At 53.8% G+C, this 18,492-nt stretch overlaps 1 protein-coding gene across 1 annotated transcript in view; it reads left to right on the top strand.

Annotated features, from left to right (window-relative positions):
* Window positions 1–14,846, top strand: part of Cspg4 (chondroitin sulfate proteoglycan 4) — a 34,862-nt gene extending 20,016 nt beyond the window's left edge. The window contains exons 3-10 of the mRNA XM_076925672.1: window positions 127–3,675; window positions 5,040–5,522; window positions 5,790–5,966; window positions 7,209–7,407; window positions 7,509–7,643; window positions 7,747–7,913; window positions 11,533–11,716; window positions 11,991–14,846. Of these exons, the coding sequence (XP_076781787.1) occupies window positions 127–3,675; window positions 5,040–5,522; window positions 5,790–5,966; window positions 7,209–7,407; window positions 7,509–7,643; window positions 7,747–7,913; window positions 11,533–11,716; window positions 11,991–13,825 (6,729 nt within the window). The 3' untranslated portion in view covers window positions 13,826–14,846. The remainder of the gene's footprint in view (window positions 1–126; window positions 3,676–5,039; window positions 5,523–5,789; window positions 5,967–7,208; window positions 7,408–7,508; window positions 7,644–7,746; window positions 7,914–11,532; window positions 11,717–11,990) is intronic.
* The last annotated feature ends 3,646 nt before the right edge of the window (window positions 14,847–18,492 follow it).

Genomic DNA, 18,492 nt, shown 5'->3' with positions numbered 1-18,492 from the left:
ATGACTCTACCCAGTTGAAACAATAGGGAGGTAAGGGAAAGCCCTGTTCCGTTTTGAAGGAGGCTCAGTATGGGGTAGACAGAAACGTCAGCCACTCCCACCCCTGGTCTGCCCGTGTCTCTTCAGGTCAGACTTGCCCTGGGACAAGAGGAGCTGAGGTTGCAGACGCCAGCAGACACTGTGCTGAGTGACTCCGCCCCCCACACTGTAGTGCTCACAGTCTCCGACAGCTGGGTTGTGCTGTCTGTTGATGGAGTGTTGAACACCTCTTCCCCCATCCCAAGAGCATCCCACCTCAAGGCCACCTATGGACTCTTTGTGGGCTCCTCTGGAAGCCTGGATCTGCCTTACCTGAAGGGAATCAGCCGACCCCTGAGGGGATGCCTCCACTCAGCCATTCTCAATGGCCGCAACCTTCTCCGTCCGCTCACCCCCGATGTTCGTGAAGGTTGCGCTGAAGAATTCTCTGCTGGGGATGAAGTGGGCCTGGGCTTCTCTGGACCCCACTCGCTGGCTGCCTTCGCTGCCTGGAGCACTCGGGAGGAAGGCACCCTGGAGTTTACGCTCACCACTCGGAGTCAGCAAGCACCCCTGGCCTTCCAAGCAGGGGACCAGCGTGGCAACTTTATCTACGTGGACATATTTGAGGGCCACTTGCGGGCTGTGGTTGAAAAGGGCCAAGGCACCATGCTGCTTCGTAACAGCGTGCCAGTGGCTGACGGGCAGCCCCACGAGGTCAGCGTACACATAGATGTTCACCGGCTGGAAATCTCTGTAGACCAATACCCTACGCGTACTTTCAACCGTGGGGTCCTCAGCTACCTGGAGCCACGTGGCAGTCTCCTCCTTGGGGGGCTGGACACAGAGGCCTCTCGCCACCTCCAAGAACACCGTCTGGGCCTGACACAGGGGGCTGCCAATATCTCCCTGGTAGGCTGCATAGAAGATTTCAGCGTGAACGGCAGGAGGCAGGGCCTCCGGGAGGCCTGGCTGACCCGTGACATGACAGCAGGCTGCAGGCCTGAGGAGGATGAGTATGAGGAAGAAGTCTATGGCCCGTATGAAACCTTCTCCACCCTGGCACCAGAAGCCTGGCCAGCCATGGAACTGCCAGAGCCATGTATTCCTGAGCCAGGACTGCCTGCTATCTTTGCAAACTTCACCCAGCTGCTTACCATCAGCCCCCTGGTGGTGGCCGAGGGTGGCACAGCCTGGCTTGAGTGGCGGCACGTGCAGCCCACGCTGGACCTGACAGAGGCAGAGCTGCGCAAGTCCCAGGTGCTGTTCAGCGTGAGCCAGAGCGCACGCCACGGTGAACTGGAGCTGGACATCCCGGGAGCCCAAACCCGGAAAATGTTTACCCTGTTGGACGTGGTGAACCGTAAGGCCCGCTTTGTTCACGACGGCTCTGAAGACACCTCTGACCAGCTGATGCTGGAGGTCTCAGTGACTGCTCGGGCACCTGTGCCCTCCTGCCTGCGGAGGGGCCAAATTTACATTCTACCCATTCAGGTGAACCCTGTCAACGACCCACCTCGTATCATCTTTCCGCACGGCAGCCTCATGGTGATCCTGGAACACACACAGAAGCCTCTGGGACCCGAGATTTTCCAAGCCTACGACCCAGACTCTGCCTGTGAGGGTCTCACCATCCAGCTCCTTGGTGTGTCCTCTGGTGTCCCTGTGGAACACCGAGACCAGCCCGGAGAACCAGCAACTGAGTTTTCCTGTCGGGAACTGGAGGCAGGCAACATCGTGTATGTCCACCGTGGTGGGCCTGCACAGGACCTGACATTCAGGGTCAGCGATGGGATGCAGGCCAGTGCTCCAGCTACACTGAAGGTCGTGGCTGTCCGGCCGGCCATACAGATCCTCCACAACACAGGACTGCACCTGGCCCAGGGCTCTGCTGCAGCCATCTTGCCTGCCAACCTGTCAGTAGAAACGAATGCAGTAGGACAGGATGTGAGCGTGCTGTTCCGAGTCACTGGCCCCTTGCAGTTCGGGGAGCTGCAGAAACAGGGGGCCGGAGGGGTCGAGGGCACCGAGTGGTGGGAAACACTGGCCTTCCACCAGCGAGATGTGGAGCAAGGCCGAGTGAGGTACCTGAGCACTGACCCACAGCACCACACCCGAGACACAGTGGAGGACCTGACCTTGGAGGTGCAGGTGGGCCAGGAGACCCTGAGCAATCTGTCTTTCCCAGTGACCATCCAGAGGGCCACAGTATGGATGCTGCGCCTTGAGCCTCTGCACACGCAGAATCCTCATCAGGAGACCCTCACCCCAGCCCACCTAGAGGCTTCCCTGGAGGAGGAGGAGGAGGGAGGCCCATACCCTCATACCTTCCACTATGAGTTGGTTCAGGCCCCCAGGAGAGGCAACCTCCTGCTCCAGGGTACAAGGCTCTCAGATGGCCAGAGCTTCAGCCAGAATGATCTGCAGGCTGGTCGTGTGACCTACAGGGCCACAACAAGGACCTCTGAGGCAGCTGATGACTCCTTCCGTTTCCGGGTCACATCTCCGCCACATTTCTCCCCACTCTACACGTTCCCCATCCACATCGGTGGCGACCCGAATGCTCCTGTCCTCACTAACGCCCTTCTCACGGTACCCGAGGGAGGGGAGGGAGTGCTGTCTGCTGACCACCTCTTTGTCAAGAGTCTCAACAGTGCCAGCTACCTCTATGAAGTTATGGAGCAGCCCCACCATGGCAGGCTGGCTTGGAGGGACCCAAAGGGTAAGGCCACCCCAGTGACATCCTTCACTAATGAGGACCTACTGCATGGCCGACTGGTCTACCAGCACGATGACTCTGAGACCACAGAGGATGATATCCCCTTTGTGGCCACGCGCCAGGGTGAGGGCAGCGGAGACATGGCCTGGGAGGAGGTGCGTGGTGTCTTCCGAGTGGCCATCCAGCCTGTGAATGACCATGCCCCTGTGCAGACCGTCAGCCGTGTCTTCCATGTGGCGCGGGGTGGACAGCGGCTGCTGACGACAGACGACGTGGCCTTCAGTGATGCTGATTCAGGCTTTAATGACGCGCAACTGGTGCTGACCCGCAAGGACCTCCTCTTCGGCAGCATCGTGGCTATGGAGGAGCCCACGAGGCCCATCTACCGTTTCACCCAAGAGGACCTCAGGAAGAAGCAAGTCCTGTTTGTACACTCAGGAGCCGACCATGGCTGGCTCCAGCTACAGGTGTCTGACGGGCAGCACCAGGCTACTGCCATGCTGGAGGTGCAGGCCTCAGAGCCTTATCTTCACATAGCCAATGGTTCTAATCTTGTGGTCCCTCAGGGAGGCCAGGGCACCATTGACACAGCTGTGCTCCACCTGGACACCAACCTGGATATACGAAGTGGGAATGAGGTCCACTACCACGTCACAGCTGGCCCTCACTGGGGACAGCTGCTCCGGGATGGCCAGTCAGTCACCTCCTTCTCCCAACGGGACTTGCTGGATGGCGCCATTCTCTACAGCCACAATGGCAGCCTCAGCCCCCAAGACACCCTGGCCCTTTCTGTGGCAGCAGGACCAGTACAAACTAATACCATCCTACAAGTGACCATTGCCCTGGAGGGTCCCCTGGCCCCACTACAACTGGTGCAGCACAAAAAGATCTACGTCTTCCAGGGGGAAGCAGCTGAGATCAGAAGGGACCAGCTAGAGGTAAGGTGGTGCACATAGCCTTGCTAAGCTGAAGAGTACCTCCATGAAGGGGCCTACCCCATCTCTGCTCCCAGAAGAGACTAGAGTCCCTTACTTCCCCCCCCTTCTCTCGGGCTCAGTTTCATCCCCTGTGAAATGGGTTTGCTACCATATATCTGGCTATTGGAAGGAGAGGTGTGATACTGCACTGGAAACAGAACAGTTGTGAGGTTTTGTTACTGGACACTTAGAAATACAGTGGGCAGTCTCGTTTTTAGAAAGACCATCCTTGGCCCTGCTAGTCCCCGGACCCACCTGTAGCAGAAATGTTTTCCCTCATGTCTCAGGCCTGAGGTGACACAGGTCTTAGGAGTACTATGTAGCTTCAGTATTCACCTGTATGTATTGTAATTCCACAAGCTTCTAGGAAATCTGTTACACATACACCTACCTACGTGTTAAGTGTCATGTACCTCCAGGGATAGCATACACACGTGTCCTTGCTGTGGCTAACCATGTAAACTCTGGGCTCCAGACAGATCCACAGAGTCTCTGAAGCAGAGCCCGAGAATAAGTATTCTGTTATACTCCCAAGGAGGTTACCATGAGGGGTGACCTTTAGCCGTGCTGCCCCTCAGATCCACAGGCCCTCAGCTCATTCCCTAGACCCCACACCAGGACTGTGAGGGTCTATGAAGAGTTTATTAACTCAGGGAGCTCAACACTGATCAGCAGGCTCACTGTCCTCACTGTGAAACCCCACTTTTGAGACCCTTCCTGTTCTGAGTGTTTGGACTTTGAGAAAGACCATGCATGACTAAACATGTCAGGAAGTGTCCAGTGTCCGCACCAGAGGAGGTGGCATATGAGCTGAGCTATGGGGGTGCACACCTTTAGTCCCAGCACACAGGAAGCAGAGGCAGGCGGAGCTCTTCGAGTTCAAGGCCAACCTCGGCTATTAAGTGAGCTCCACGCCAGACAAGACACAAAAGAAGGGGTAGATGGAGCAGAGAAAAGAGAAACGTATGGGGTATGGACAGCAAAAAGTAGCAGATGACATTCCAAGCTAAAAAGAATGTGTTCTGCAAAGGCATAGAATCAGAAGTGTAATTTAAGAGTGGTGCTTAGACTTATTTGTGGCTAAGTCAGGCAGTGAGAGAGTACTCAGCCTCCTTTGGGTTGGACCAAATCAGCCAACTGATAAAGACCCAGAGTCTGGGAACCTGTGCTGCTCGGTATGGTGAGAGCGCCCCCTTGTGGTCCATAGTGCCAGCTCTAACAACCTGAGCGACCATTAACAACACGGGGCAGACTGAGCCTGCTCTGCCACCTGAGGTTTACAACGGCCTGTGACCCTGTGTGTCCCCATCCTCTCTGTTGACCAGGTAGTTCAGGAGGCAGTGCTGCCTGCCGACATCATGTTCTCGTTGAGAAGCCCCCCGAACGCTGGCTACCTGGTGATGGTATCCCACGGTGCTTCAGCAGATGGACCGCCCAGCCTGGATCCTGTGCAGAGATTCTCCCAGGAGGCAGTGAATTCAGGCCGAGTTCTCTACCTGCACTCTCGCCCTGGGGCCTGGAGTGATTCCTTCTCCCTGGACGTGGCCTCGGGCCTGGGCGATCCTCTTGAAGGTGTCTTGGTGGAGCTGGAGGTGCTGCCCACAGTCATCCCCCTGGATGTTCAAAACTTCAGCGTTCCTGAGGGTGGCACCCGTACCCTGGCCCCTCCGCTGGTCCAAATCACTGGGCCTTACTTCCCCACACTGCCAGGCCTTGTCCTACAGGTGCTAGAGCCACCGCAGCACGGGGCCCTGCAGAAGGAGGACCAACCTCAAGATGGAAGCCTCAACACTTTCTCCTGGAGAGAGGTACCAGGGACGCCAGGGCCTCGGTGCAGCCCTAGTTACTGGCACCGCTTTATGCTTTATTTCCATCTTCCCCTGGAAAATGGAAACCGTTGTCATTTTACACACACACACACACACACACACACACACACACACACTTCTTACCTGTGGAAACGGGTTCTAAAGGTTCTGTACCCAACAATGGGACATTAAGGGTGCTGGTCCCAAGATCCCTCTTGAGACTTGGGTGAGCTGAAGTCTGACAACCAATCCTGGATCTCCTAATAGGTGAAAGAGCAGCTGATCCGCTACGTGCATGATGGAAGTGAGACGCAGACAGACAGCTTTGTCCTGTTGGCTAATGCCTCAGAGATGGATCGCCAGAGCCAGCCCGTGGCCTTTACTGTCACCATCCTCCCTGTTAATGACCAACCCCCTGTCCTCACCACAAACACAGGCCTGCAGGTGAGTTCACCCTGGGCCTACTCCATCTCTGCTCCCAGAAAGAGACTAGAGTCCCTTACTTCTCTCCTTCTCTCGGGCTCAGTTTCATCCCCTGTGAAATGGGTTCACTGCCACATATCTGGCTACTGGAAGGAGAGGTGTGATACTGTGCTGGAAACAGAACAGTTGTGAGGTTTTGTTACTGGACACTTAGAAATACAGTGGGCAGTCTCGTTTTCAGAAAGACCATCCTTGGCCCTGCTAGTCCTTGGACCCACCTGTAGCAGAAAGGTTTTCCCTCATGTCTCAGGCCCAAAATACCTAAAGAAATTTATTATAAACCCTATGTTGTAGGCTGCAGTTTGGGAGCTCGAGGGTCACAGCAAGTAAAGATCACAGCAAAGCTTCCCAAGTTTGTGTCCCTATAGGTTGAGGGAGACGGACACTTAGGAGTGAGCCTTGGTCTACACAACTAAGGGTTGCCTAGAATCACAGGTTGGAAAGTATGTGTGATAAACTGGCCACTAGGTGGCAATATCCTCCCATGTTAGCCTCTTGGAGCCCAACACTGCTGTTTTAACTTACTCTAGAACTCTGGGAGGGAGACACTCAGGGGTATTAGAAGGGTATTTTCTGATATGAAGTCCTCCTACTCAGAATGGTCTCAATGACTGGCCTTGTGCCACATGGAACAGGGCTCCAGAAGAGGACCTTGCCCTGCGTGGGTGGGCCTCCCCTGCAGTCTGCATGGGTAGGTTCCTAACTGATACAGAAATTCAGCTCTCTTCTCCGCTCTCCATCTCCCTCCTGACCTTCAGTTGGCAGGGGAGCCTATTTCTAAGTGTCCTGTGCTGGCCAACACCACTACCTCTGTCCTGTGCCCACCCCTGCCAGGTGGTGTATGCCATGGCAGGAGGGAAGGGAGATCCCTGCCCACCAGTGACACACAGCAGCGCCTTTGAACAGGGACAGAGATCTCAGAACTAAGAACTCAGTAAGAACCAACCAGGAGCATTTCTAGGCAGGAGGTTGAGGTCTGGCTTTGAGGTACAATTAAGAGTAAGCCAGGTGGAGAAGGAAGCCGTGTGACAGAAAAGGAGAACTGAGGTAGAAGGCCCTTTATGTTGTGGAGCCCAGAATGGCACAGGCATCCATGACAGCTGAACAGAGCAGGATGGAGGCCTGGTGGCAGTCCCAGAGCCAGGAGGGAGGGGATTGGATGGGTACGATGTGAACAGAACTTCCATGGGTCTGTGTCCCCAGATCTGGGAGGGAGCCATTGTGCCAATCCCTCCTGAGGCCCTCAGGGGAACAGACAATGATTCCGGGCCGGAAGACTTGATCTACACCATCCAGCAGCCCAGCAATGGACAGATAGCCTTGAGGGGAGCACCAGACACCGAGGTCCACCGCTTCACACAGGCTCAGCTGGACAGCGGGCTTGTGCTGTTCTCACACAGAGGTGGGTGCTGAGTGGGTTCTTCAGCCCCCTGGGGTGGGGGTACCTTGAGGGGAGGGAGCTACCTTGGGCCAACAAAGTCCAGCTTCACTCCTTGTGTTCAGGAGCCCTGGAAGGAGGCTTCCACTTCGACCTCTCTGATGGCGCGCATACTTCTCCTGGACATTTCTTCCGAGTCCTGGCCCAGAAGCAGGTGCTCCTCTCCTTGGAGGGCAGCCGGAAGTTGACCGTCTGTCCAGGTAGGTCTGCATGGTGAGCAACTGAGGCAGAATGGAGAATGGCAGTGCAGGGTCCTTGCCTTGGCTCCTGTCAAAAGCTAACAGGCTCCTTCATGCTTCACAGAGTCTGTGCAGCCACTCAGCAGCCAGAGCCTGAGTGCCAGTTCCAGCACAGGCACCGACCCGCGGCACCTGCTCTACCGGGTGGTAAGAGGCCCCCAGCTTGGCCGACTCCTCCATGCCCAGCAAGGAAGTGCAGAGGAGGCCTTGGTGAACTTCACCCAGGCTGAGGTAAGGGCCTCACTCCTCAGCCACCACACAGACCCCAACCTTACCTCCGATGGCCAGATGCAGCATATACATCACTGGCAGCTGGCTTCTCTGGATCCTGCCCCAATTCAGGGGTAGGCATCCAGGAGGAAGCTCCAGCTGGATCCTACAGGCTGAGAAGGCACCCCAGTGGCTGGTGATGGGACAAGCTCACTTCAGCTGGACAGTGTGGGATAAAGTTGAGCTTGGGTCTCAGGAAAGGTACCAGAGGAATGTAAGGAAAATGGGAGATGAGTCACAAGCAGAGTGGGCCAAGCTGAGGGACATTGTGATCGTCTCTTCAGAGCAGAGTTCTTAGGGCGCACCAGGACCACCAATCAAAGTTATAATTCTCAGGCTCAAGTGGAGGCTGACTGAGCTGCTGAGCTGACAGGGCTGTCAGTGCTAACTAGTGGGGGGCCAGCGGTCATCACTTACCTTAGCACATGCACAGATTGGTCCCCACAGGGTCTAAGGCACTGTGAGCAGCTCCTCAGGACAGGCCCTCGTGAGCAAACAACACACTTGATGCTCCCACCTAGAGACCATGTAGGCACACAAAATCACAGCATGACCCCAATTTTTTCTACACACACACCACGGCTGGCCCTGTGGCAGCCTGTGGCGCTGCTCCAAGAACTTCCCAAAGGGGACTACCCTGGCCCTCAAAGAGGGCAGGACCCACCTCCAGGTCTCTTCCCAGCACTCCTTTCCCTCAGAGGCTTTCTGGGCCTTTCCTTTCTACCCCATCAGGGAGTGTGCTCCCCCTGAGAAGTAATGGAAGGAGGAGCTGGCAGGGGGAAGCAACTCCCACCCAGCAGGCAGCTCAGAGGAAGCTGCCTTAACTAGGGTCATAAGAGTCTTATGCTAGGCTTGTGTTCTCTCTACTCCCGGGCCTTAGCATCTACCATAACCCCTTTCTGCTTCCTCCCTACAATGAAATCTGCCAGTGGCTAGGGCAGCTGTATGCCCCGAGTCACTGGGAGCCTTGTTATCAGAGACCAGGAAGGAGGAGAGACTGGGACAAGTCCATGAGTGCCCCTCCCCCACCCAGCAATCCCCCATGTTCCAGCGACATGAAGGACAGGAGTGAATGGCCACCAGGGGGCCAGACTGGCAGTGCCACCCAAGAAGGCTGGAAAGAGGCTACGTGGCACAGACACCCTCCTCCACTGGCAGAGGCCAGGCAGCAGTAGGCAGTGGCTTGTCAGTACCACTGCCCTTCAAAACACTGGGCTGGACAGGGAGGGGCTCAGGTAACCTCAATTTGCAGACAAAGAAGTGCATAGGCGGTCAGGTGATTTTTATTCAGTAGACATGGCTGGTAAGAAACAAGACCGTGATTAAGCCTTCTAACTGCTTGTCTGAGTTCCCTTCACTTAAGGACACTGTCCCCAGAACTTGAGCAACCCCTGCACACCTGGTGTGAGTTTTGCCTTTTTCTCACTCGGGCCTCAGGAGCAGCCAGGGGTCACACTGGCCTCCACCACCACTTCTGGGAGGCTCCATTTCCCACCGTGTCCACCATCAGCCTGGGCTAGAGGTTACAAATGACAGTCTTCAGTCCTTCAGGACACATCTGACCCACAGATGTGTTTTATTTGAATACACATTACATTTAATATCTTAACATTCGTTGTCAGCAATGGAGTCTTAGGAAAGTTCACAGAAACCTGATCAACCAATTCTTTAAAGGCCTGTGCTCCTTCTTGTAGCAAACCACTGAGGAAGTGCCCCTCTTTCAATGCAGATCGGCTCGCAGTGTAGACGGCACAACCGGGACTCCGAGATTGTCTGCTCACAACCACACCACTCTGTTTCTGCTTTACTATGGCTCAGGTCCTGTTTTGCGGAAAGGAAAAATCGTTCTGTGTTTCCCTCCTAAAAGGGGAAAACAAAGATAAGGCATGAGGATGTGTCTTGATCAGAAGGTGCAGGAAACAGATTTCTTTACAGAAACAAAGACTGTTACTTGGTGTTGAACATACACGCGGCCTTAAAGAATAGGTCATAAAGTTGATGTGAGGTCTCCTGGATAACAATGGAGTCTGTGATCAGATAGTGAGCTGACACAGCCCTGAGCAAGAGCCGTGCTCAACCTAGCACAGTGGCACACACCAGCTACTTGGGAGGCTGAGGCAGGAGAATCACCTGAGCTTGGGAAGTCAAGGCCACCCTGGCCAACATAGTAAGACCCTTGTTCAAAACAAAAACAGGAAACTAATTATACATTTCAAAGGCTCCCTCTGTGTTAGCACTGTAGAGGCAGTGAGCAGAGGCCTTGAGTAGAACATGAGAGAGAAAATGTTTGCAGTAACCCAGATAGGACCTGATGGTGAGGGAGAAGGAGCCAAGGAAGTCTCTGGGGTTTCCCCTGAGCCACTCAACAGCAGAGCTGCTGTCATGGAGATAGAGTCTCAGGTGAGGTCACTGTGGCACATCTGGGCCTAGGGAGCTTGAAATGTCCATTAGACATCTGTGTAGCAAAAGACACAGTGGAAATTTGAGATTGGGGTTCCGATGAGAGTAAACTGGGCTGAAGATCCTGGTAAGGGCCATTGGAGGCCCTGAGACTACCTGGAGTAGGTAGGACAGAGATCATGCCACAGGACCAGCAGAGACAGTGAGATCTGAGGAGACCCAAAGCAGAATGTCACATCCTGGAAGTCTCATGACAGGAGTCAAACGACGCTCAGCCAGCAGGCAGCGAGACCTAAGCCGGTCTCTGATTTAATGCACAGGGCCCGTTCGTGCCGTTAATGACATCATGGGAACAAAATCCTGAGTGGAGTGGGCGGGCTGAGGATGTGTGGTGGACACTGTTCTTGGGGAATTTTGCTGCAATGAAAAGAGGAAAGGGACAAGTGCCAGCAGAAAAGATGAACTGGGGTCCAGGGATATAGTTCAAATGGAAGCATGCCTGACTAGCGTGCATGAAGCCCTGGTTCCAGTCATCACCACCACATAAAATTTAGCAAGTTCCAGGGCAGACTAGGATGCATGAAACCCTCTCAAGAAAAAAAAAAAAGAAAAAGAAAAAAGAAAAGTAAATTCAAGAGTGATTTTTCTTTAAGATGAAAGGAAAAATTAACTTGGCTACATAGTAAAAACAAAAACAAACAAACAAAAGCACCAGCTACTTGGGAGGCTGAGACAGGAGCATCACTTGAGCTTGGGAAGTCAAGGCCACCCTGGCCGACATAGTAAGACCCTTATTCAAAACAAAAACAGCATCTATTTGGGGAAAAGCTGACATAACAAAAGGGAGACTAGAAGTGGTGCCTGTGGGAAGCAAGGATGGAGTCACTGCGAAGGAGGAGGGACCCACTTTAAACATGAATCAAGCTAAACCAGCTAAACCCAGGCTTCAGAGCCCAGCTGTTCCCTGCCACGTAATTCCCTCAGGGAGAATCCTTGAACCAATGAAAGCAGGCTACACAGAGAGACCTAGGTTCAGCCAGAAGAACTCAGAGTAAGTAAGGGTCGGTACTGAGATCAGAGAGTGCCAGTGCCCTACCAGCCTGACAGGGAGCTTCCAGGCACTACGGACTGAGTCAACCTGTCATACCCAATCACAATGTCTATAACCCCCCCTCCCCAGGTGAATGCTGGGAATATCCTGTATGAGCATGAGATGTCCTCTGAGCCCTTCTGGGAAGCCCACGACACCATCGCTCTCCTGCTGTCCTCACCACCTGCCAGGGATCTGGCTGCCACCCTGGCTGTGATGGTGTCTTTTGATGCTGCCTGTCCCCAGCGCCCCAGCCGTCTGTGGAGGAACAGAGGTGAATAGCATGATGGGATGGCAAGGTTGAGGACGCCCCAAACAGAGGGATAGAGCCTGACTAGCAGCTTCTGTCTTAGTTCCAGGGAGATATAGGGATGGTGCATGGGAAACACTGATACCAGAAGTCCTTGTTCTCTGGGGGCCATGAGCCCCATCCTGGAGCTACTACTGGTCTAAAGGAGGGGTGCAGACTTGACCCAGGGTCTCCTTGCTGAGGATTCATGGCTTTTCTTCCAATGGACCAGACCTTCATAGCCTGTCTCATCCTCCAGGTCTTTGGGTCCCTGAGGGCCAGCGAGCCAAGATCACTGTGGCTGCCCTTGACGCCGCCAACCTCCTAGCCAGTGTGCCAGCATCTCAGCGCGGTCGGCATGATGTGTTCTTCCAGATCACACAGTTCCCCACCCGGGGTCAGCTCCTGGTGTCCGAGGAGCCACTTCATGCCGGGAGGCCCCACTTCCTGCAATCCCAGCTGGCTGCGGGACAGCTGGTGTATGCCCATGGTGGTGGGGGCACCCAGCAGGATGGCTTCCGCTTCCGTGCCCACCTCCAGGGACCAATGGGGGCTTCTGTGGCAGGACCCCAAACCTCTGAGGCCTTTGTCATCACTGTGAGGGACGTGAATGAGCGGCCCCCTCAGCCACAGGCCTCCATTCCTCTCCGTGTCACCAGGGGCTCACGAGCCCCTGTCTCACGAGCCCAGCTGAGTGTAGTCGACCCAGATTCGGCTCCAGGGGAAATTGAGTATGAAGTACAGAGGGCACCCCACAATGGCTTCCTGAGCCTGACTGGGGACAACACTGGGCCTGTGACGCACTTCACACAGGCCGATGTGGATGCAGGACGTCTGGCCTTCGTGGCCAACGGGAGCAGTGTGGCTGGCATCTTCCAGTTGAGCATGTCTGATGGAGCCAGCCCCCCAATACCCATGTCCCTGACTATAGATGTCTTGCCATCCACCATTGAAGTGCAGCTGCGAGCACCCCTGGAGGTGCCCCAAGCTCTAGGACGTTCCTCCCTGAGCCGGCAGCAGCTCCAGGTGATTTCGGATCGTGAGGAGCCAGATGTAGTTTACCGCCTCACTCAGGGGCCCCTGTACGGGCAGCTACTAGTTGGGGGGAAGCCCGCCTCAGCCTTCAGCCAGCTGCAGGTAGACCAGGGGGATGTGGTCTTTGCCTTCACCAACTTCTCTTCCTCTCAGGATCACTTCAAAGTCCTGGCTCTGGCCAGGGGTGTAAATGCATCAGCCACCGTAAATGTCACAGTACAGGCTCTGTTGCATGTGCGGGCCGGTGAGCCATGGCCTCAGGGTGCCACCCTGCGCCTTGACCCCACTGTGCTGGATGCCAGTGAGCTGGCCAACCGCACAGGCAGTATGCCCCACTTCCGGCTCTTGGCAGGACCCCGATATGGCCGTGTAATCCGTGTGTCCCAAGGCCGAACAGAATCTAGAAGCAACCGGCTTGTGGAACATTTCACTCAGCAGGACCTGGAAGAGGGAAGGCTAGGGCTAGAGGTGGGTAGGCCAGAGGGCAGGTCCACTGGCCCAACTGGCGACAGACTTACTCTGGAGCTGTGGGCAAGGGGTGTCCCACCTGCTGTGGCCTTGCTGGACTTTGCCACTGAACCTTATCATGCGGCCAAATCCTACAGTGTGGTCCTACTCAGTGTCCCTGAGGCTGCTCGTACCGAAACAGAGAAACCAGGAAGAAGCACCCCCACTGGCCAGCCAGGCCAAGCAGCATCCAGCCCCATGCCCGCTGTGGCCAAAGGTGGTTTCCTGGGCTTCTTAGAAGCCAACATGTTCAGCATCATCATCCCCGTGTGCCTGGTCCTCCTGCTCCTGGCCCTCATCTTGCCTCTGCTCTTCTACCTCCGCAAACGCAACAAGACAGGCAAGCATGATGTCCAGGTGTTGACCTCCAAACCCCGCAATGGCCTAGCTGGTGACACAGAGACCTTTCGAAAGGTAGAGCCAGGCCAAGCCATTCCACTCACAACTGTGCCTGGCCAGGGGCCCCCACCAGGAGGCCAGCCTGACCCAGAACTATTGCAGTTTTGCCGGACACCCAATCCTGCCCTCAGGAATGGCCAGTACTGGGTATGAGACCTGGCCTGTACCCAGATGCTGCCCACCCTCCAGGCCCACTGCTTCTCTACCCTGGTCTGGCCTGAGGATCTCCAGAGCCAAAAAGACCTTGAAATGCCAGGGGTGGAGGGAGCTGGGACAGTCTAGAGGTCCTGGAATGAGTGGAGTCGAGAGCTGGAACCTTCCTCGGCTCACTTAGACCAGGAGAGCCATGGGGGCCAAGGTGAGAGGCAGCTAAAGTCAGCTCACTGCAGAAAACAGGATACCATCCTTGACGGAGCACAACTCTGGGTCCTGGGACTGTGACCTTAGATAAGTCATACCTGACCCAGACTGCCAAGGTCGGGAGAAGAGAACACCCTGGGCTTTCTACCCCAGCTCTGGTCATTTGTTGTCTTTGAAGAACAAACTCTCCCTCTCTGGTGTTTTCCTGAAGCTGAATGGGGAGGAATGATAGGCAATAGATTAATATATTCAAGGTGCAAGATGGGTGGGGTTGCTCTGGGGTTGGTTAATTTAAGGCAAGAAAGCTATTTAACATGGTGCTGGGCTAGCCAGGCCTAATGAAGCCCTGGAGTACGAGGGATGAACAAAGGTCTGAAGCCATTTCACCCACAGAGCCCTGTGGTAGAGCACTGAAGCACTGGCCAGCAACCTTCAGCAGTTGGACTGGGAGTGTTGAAGTCCACTCTGGTTGGTGGCCATGCTCTCCTCAAGACGAGGGAGCACTTAACTCCATGGAGCCTTGGCGACTGGTGCTTCAGAGGCTCCAGACAGCTGAGCATTGTCTGTGTTTGACTGTGCACTGGGCTCTTATCCTTGGCAGCTTCTCTCCCCTGGGGCTCGCATGTGGCCTAGCTTCATGGGGGTGGGGATGGACAGATCTGGACAAGCTCTTGAATTTCCACCTCCCGGGGCATTCCCAAAGTCCTCTACTCTCACCTGTACTGGCAGATGGGCTGTTTGTTGAGACAGGACCAAAGCCCTTACGCTACAGGGAACTTCAGGGAAAATAAAAATAAATGCTCCCAGCCATAGACTCCTTAGCCTGGGTTTTGGCCTCCAAAGCTCTGTCCCTCCCCAGCCTCCTTTCATTGTGGCTGCAGAAGTACAAGTGAGGGAAATGGGGATGTGATGGGGCGGGGTGGGGCGGGGGGGGGGGAGCCAATGCGTGGAGCACAGTGCATAAAGGTGCGCAGACTTTCATATGGAACTTTTTACAATCTCTATTCATCCTTCACCAGGAAGACCCAGGTACTTCACCAAAGGAGAGGAAGCAACGCAGACACAGGAAAGCCATACACCCTAGAGCATGTCATTCAGTTAGCACTGGGTCCTGACATCCCGTGTCTCCAAAAGAAAGGCCATTATATGAGTGATGCGGCAGACAGAATCCTCTGGCCCTTCCTACCAGAGGATGATGCAAGATCAGGGACAATGGAACCACACTCGGGCCCAGGGGATCATCTGGTCTTGAGAATGGACTGAAGTCATTAGAAAACAAACATAAAGCTGAATGGGTGTCTCTTGCCTATAATTCCAATACTTCAGAGATAGGAGCATGACAAGGAGTTCAAAGTCATTCTTGGCCCTAGAAAACTTAAGGCCAATCTGGGTTACCAGAGATCCTGTCTGAGAGCAAGGGAGGGAGGCAATAGGTGTCTATGCTCTGGGGAAAACTTGGGACTTCCTGGGGCCTAAGAACAGGCAAGTTAGAAGTGAAAGGCAGAAAGTAGCCTTTGGCAGTGTCTGGGGACTAGGATGAGCTCTGCAGGTGTCCCAGCATCTGTGACATTTGACCCTTGCTCCCGCTTACAGCCCTGCCCCCAGACAACATCCCCTCATCGTATGACGTCCATTTTAACATCTGGCCACCTCTCAGAGGCTTCAGACAAGAAACTTGGAATCCAGGTGGATTACTGACAAAAAGGTCTCCAGAGGAACAGGAGGGACAGGGAGACAGAATCAGGGAGGGCATGAGACCCAACTAGAGTCACACAGCAGAGTAATGATAGACAAGACCCAGCAACGATTCAGTGGTGCCACACAGAGAAACATTACCCCCTGAAGATGGCCTCCAGAAATACCCTGCATCTTAAACTGCCAACACTACTTTCCTTTTTATAAACATGATGTCTCTGGTCCCCAGGTTAGGAAGACCAAGAGCATCCCCATATAACATAGCTCTACCTTGCCACTCCCAGGAAGTTAAGGCTGGCTCCTCAGGGCCTTGCTATCATGAGCCAGGTCTCCACCCAGAGTTAGGAGATTCCCTGAAAGTGTAAGCAGAGATGTGGGTGACAAACCTGCCAGGCAGGATCTGCCCTCATCTCCTGTTTCCCCTAGAGGACTGACAACACCCTCTGTTCACACAGCCTGCCCTGCCCTGCCCCCAGGCACTGGCACAGGCTGACACAGCTCTGCTGCTCTGAGCCTGGACTAGGTGGTAAGCTGGTACCCAGACATTGGGCCCACAGCCATGCTAGGACCTGACTCTTTCACGACACAGCTGAAGACTGAACACAACAGTGGGGTGTGTGTGTGTGTGTGTGTGTGTGTGTGTGTGTGTGTGTGTGTTTGACCCTTTCAGATATACTCCTAAAACTTAAGGGTGGAGTTCCATCCCCTCTACTAAAAAGCTCACAGAAGCTGGAGATACAGCTTAGTGGTAGGATGATGGTCGGAAAGATGTCTCAGTGGTTAAGAGAGCCAGGTCTGATTCCCAACACCCACTTGGTGGCTCAGAACTAACTGTAACTCCAGTTCTAGGGATCCAACACCCTCCTCTGCCTTCGGTGGGCACCAGGCATACACATGGCACACAAACATACATGTAGGCAAAAGATCCATGTACTTAAAGATTAAACCTATAAAACAAAAAAAACATAAAAAGACAAAGTACATTATCTTCTCCTTTCCTAAGGAGCTTGTTCCTCGTAGGCTCTGGAGATAGACAGGAACTTGATCTGCGAACAATGTTTTAAGGTGTTGAAAACTTCACCCTCTTTTTTTTTTTTATACACACATACACAAACACACGCGGTTATATATGTGAACATGGGTTTTCTCATAACATTTGGACACACAATACAGAGGACCGGTGCTTGTCTAGATAATATACAACCCATGGAAAATGTATACACGGTTTGGGGTTTGGAGCATGTACCCTTTGCCTGTGGGCCCTCCCAAAGGCCTAGGAGCTACGGGATCAGGACAGCCTACCCTTTAAAGGACCTATACCAACATCATATAGATGTTGAAAAGAAAAGGCCATTTATTTGGTGGCGGGGCATGCCTTTAATCACAGCACTTGAGAGGCAAAGGCTGATGAAACTCTGAGTTCAAGGCAAATCTGGTCTATAGAGAGTGTGCCAAGACAGCCAGGGCTACACAGAGAAATCTTATCTCAAAAAAAAAAAATAGGAGGAAGAAGAAAAGGAAGAAGAAAAAGAGGAGGAGGAGGAGGGACCCCCATGGGTGTAAGAAGGGCTTTCCACAGGGGTTCAGATCTCCCGATCTCTAGAAGCCCAGCTTGGAAACTGCCTATTGCTTCTTAAGAATCTAAAGAAGGGAACCCTTTAAAAGCTGGCCCTTTAAGTGCGGTTGCTATGGCAATTGTGCAGTTCACTGAGTTAGAACACTCATCTTCCAAAATGAAGACGGAGAAGTGCTTCTTCCAACTTCAGCCTAACCTCCCCTGACCAATAGAAACTGCTAAAGCACCTGGCATCTTCCTCACTTTCCAAAAGATACAGCTCTTTAAAGGAGTGATGGTCCCAGGGCCGAGCTCCAGATTCTTTGGTTGGGTCCCTTTCCTGTGCACAACATGGGAGGAGTCCTGGCAAGCAGATACGGTTGTCCTGATGTCCATCTTGCCCTGGGTCCCCTCCCAGTAAGTGCTCTCCTGTGCACTTTGCAGTTACCCCTAAGATTATTCAGGTCTTGGCACAATAAGCCGAGGTTGCTGAGGTAGTTACAAATAGAAATCCACTTAACCCTTCCTGAAGAAGCCCAGACATTCCAAAAAGTAACTAGGGAACTATGATGTGTTTGTGCCTCAAGCCAGTGAAGATGGCCAATTAGAAGTTCAGAATGGGAGGGCTAGCTGACTCTTGTCTGCTCCCTTCTCCTCTGACAGACAGCTGGGCATTTCCATTGAAGTGAGAGCAGGCAGCCCCACAGGAATTGAGCGTGTTCCCATCCTCGGCGTAATGAATCATAGTCTTTAACTGATGGCTGCTGTCCTCATAAAGGGCGTCACCTCCTCAGAGGGCCTCCTGTGGCCATCAAGATAATGAGTGGGTTGAACTGTGTTCCTTTCCATTTCAGATGTGAAACAACCCTTTGGCTAAATCGAGCGGTAACCAAGAAAAAGACTTTTCTACATAAACAGGAGTGAGACTGGGGCTGGAGATCTTTTGTCCCCAGACCTGAGCGTTATTAGCCAGAGGCTAAATCTATTCCCAAGACAACATTATGGCACCCTGTCGGGCAGTTTGCAGAGGACTCCCAAGGCCCAGGTTCTGGGTCCTGATGGTGCAGATGAAATGGGTTATCCTCTTTGCTGCTCAAAGTCCTCTGTAGGCTAATAGCATCATTACTTGTGAACTTGTTAGAAATAAAGGACAGGACAGGCAGTGGTGGTACACGCCTTTAATCCCAGCACTTGGGAGGCAGAGGCAGGA

The sequence above is a fragment of the Arvicanthis niloticus genome, chromosome 26, assembly GCF_011762505.2.
Source record: "Arvicanthis niloticus isolate mArvNil1 chromosome 26, mArvNil1.pat.X, whole genome shotgun sequence".
NCBI classification, from domain to species: Eukaryota; Metazoa; Chordata; class Mammalia; order Rodentia; family Muridae; genus Arvicanthis; species Arvicanthis niloticus.
The sequence above is the reverse complement of the archived record's forward strand: the minus strand, read 5'-3'. Positions and strand labels throughout refer to the sequence as shown.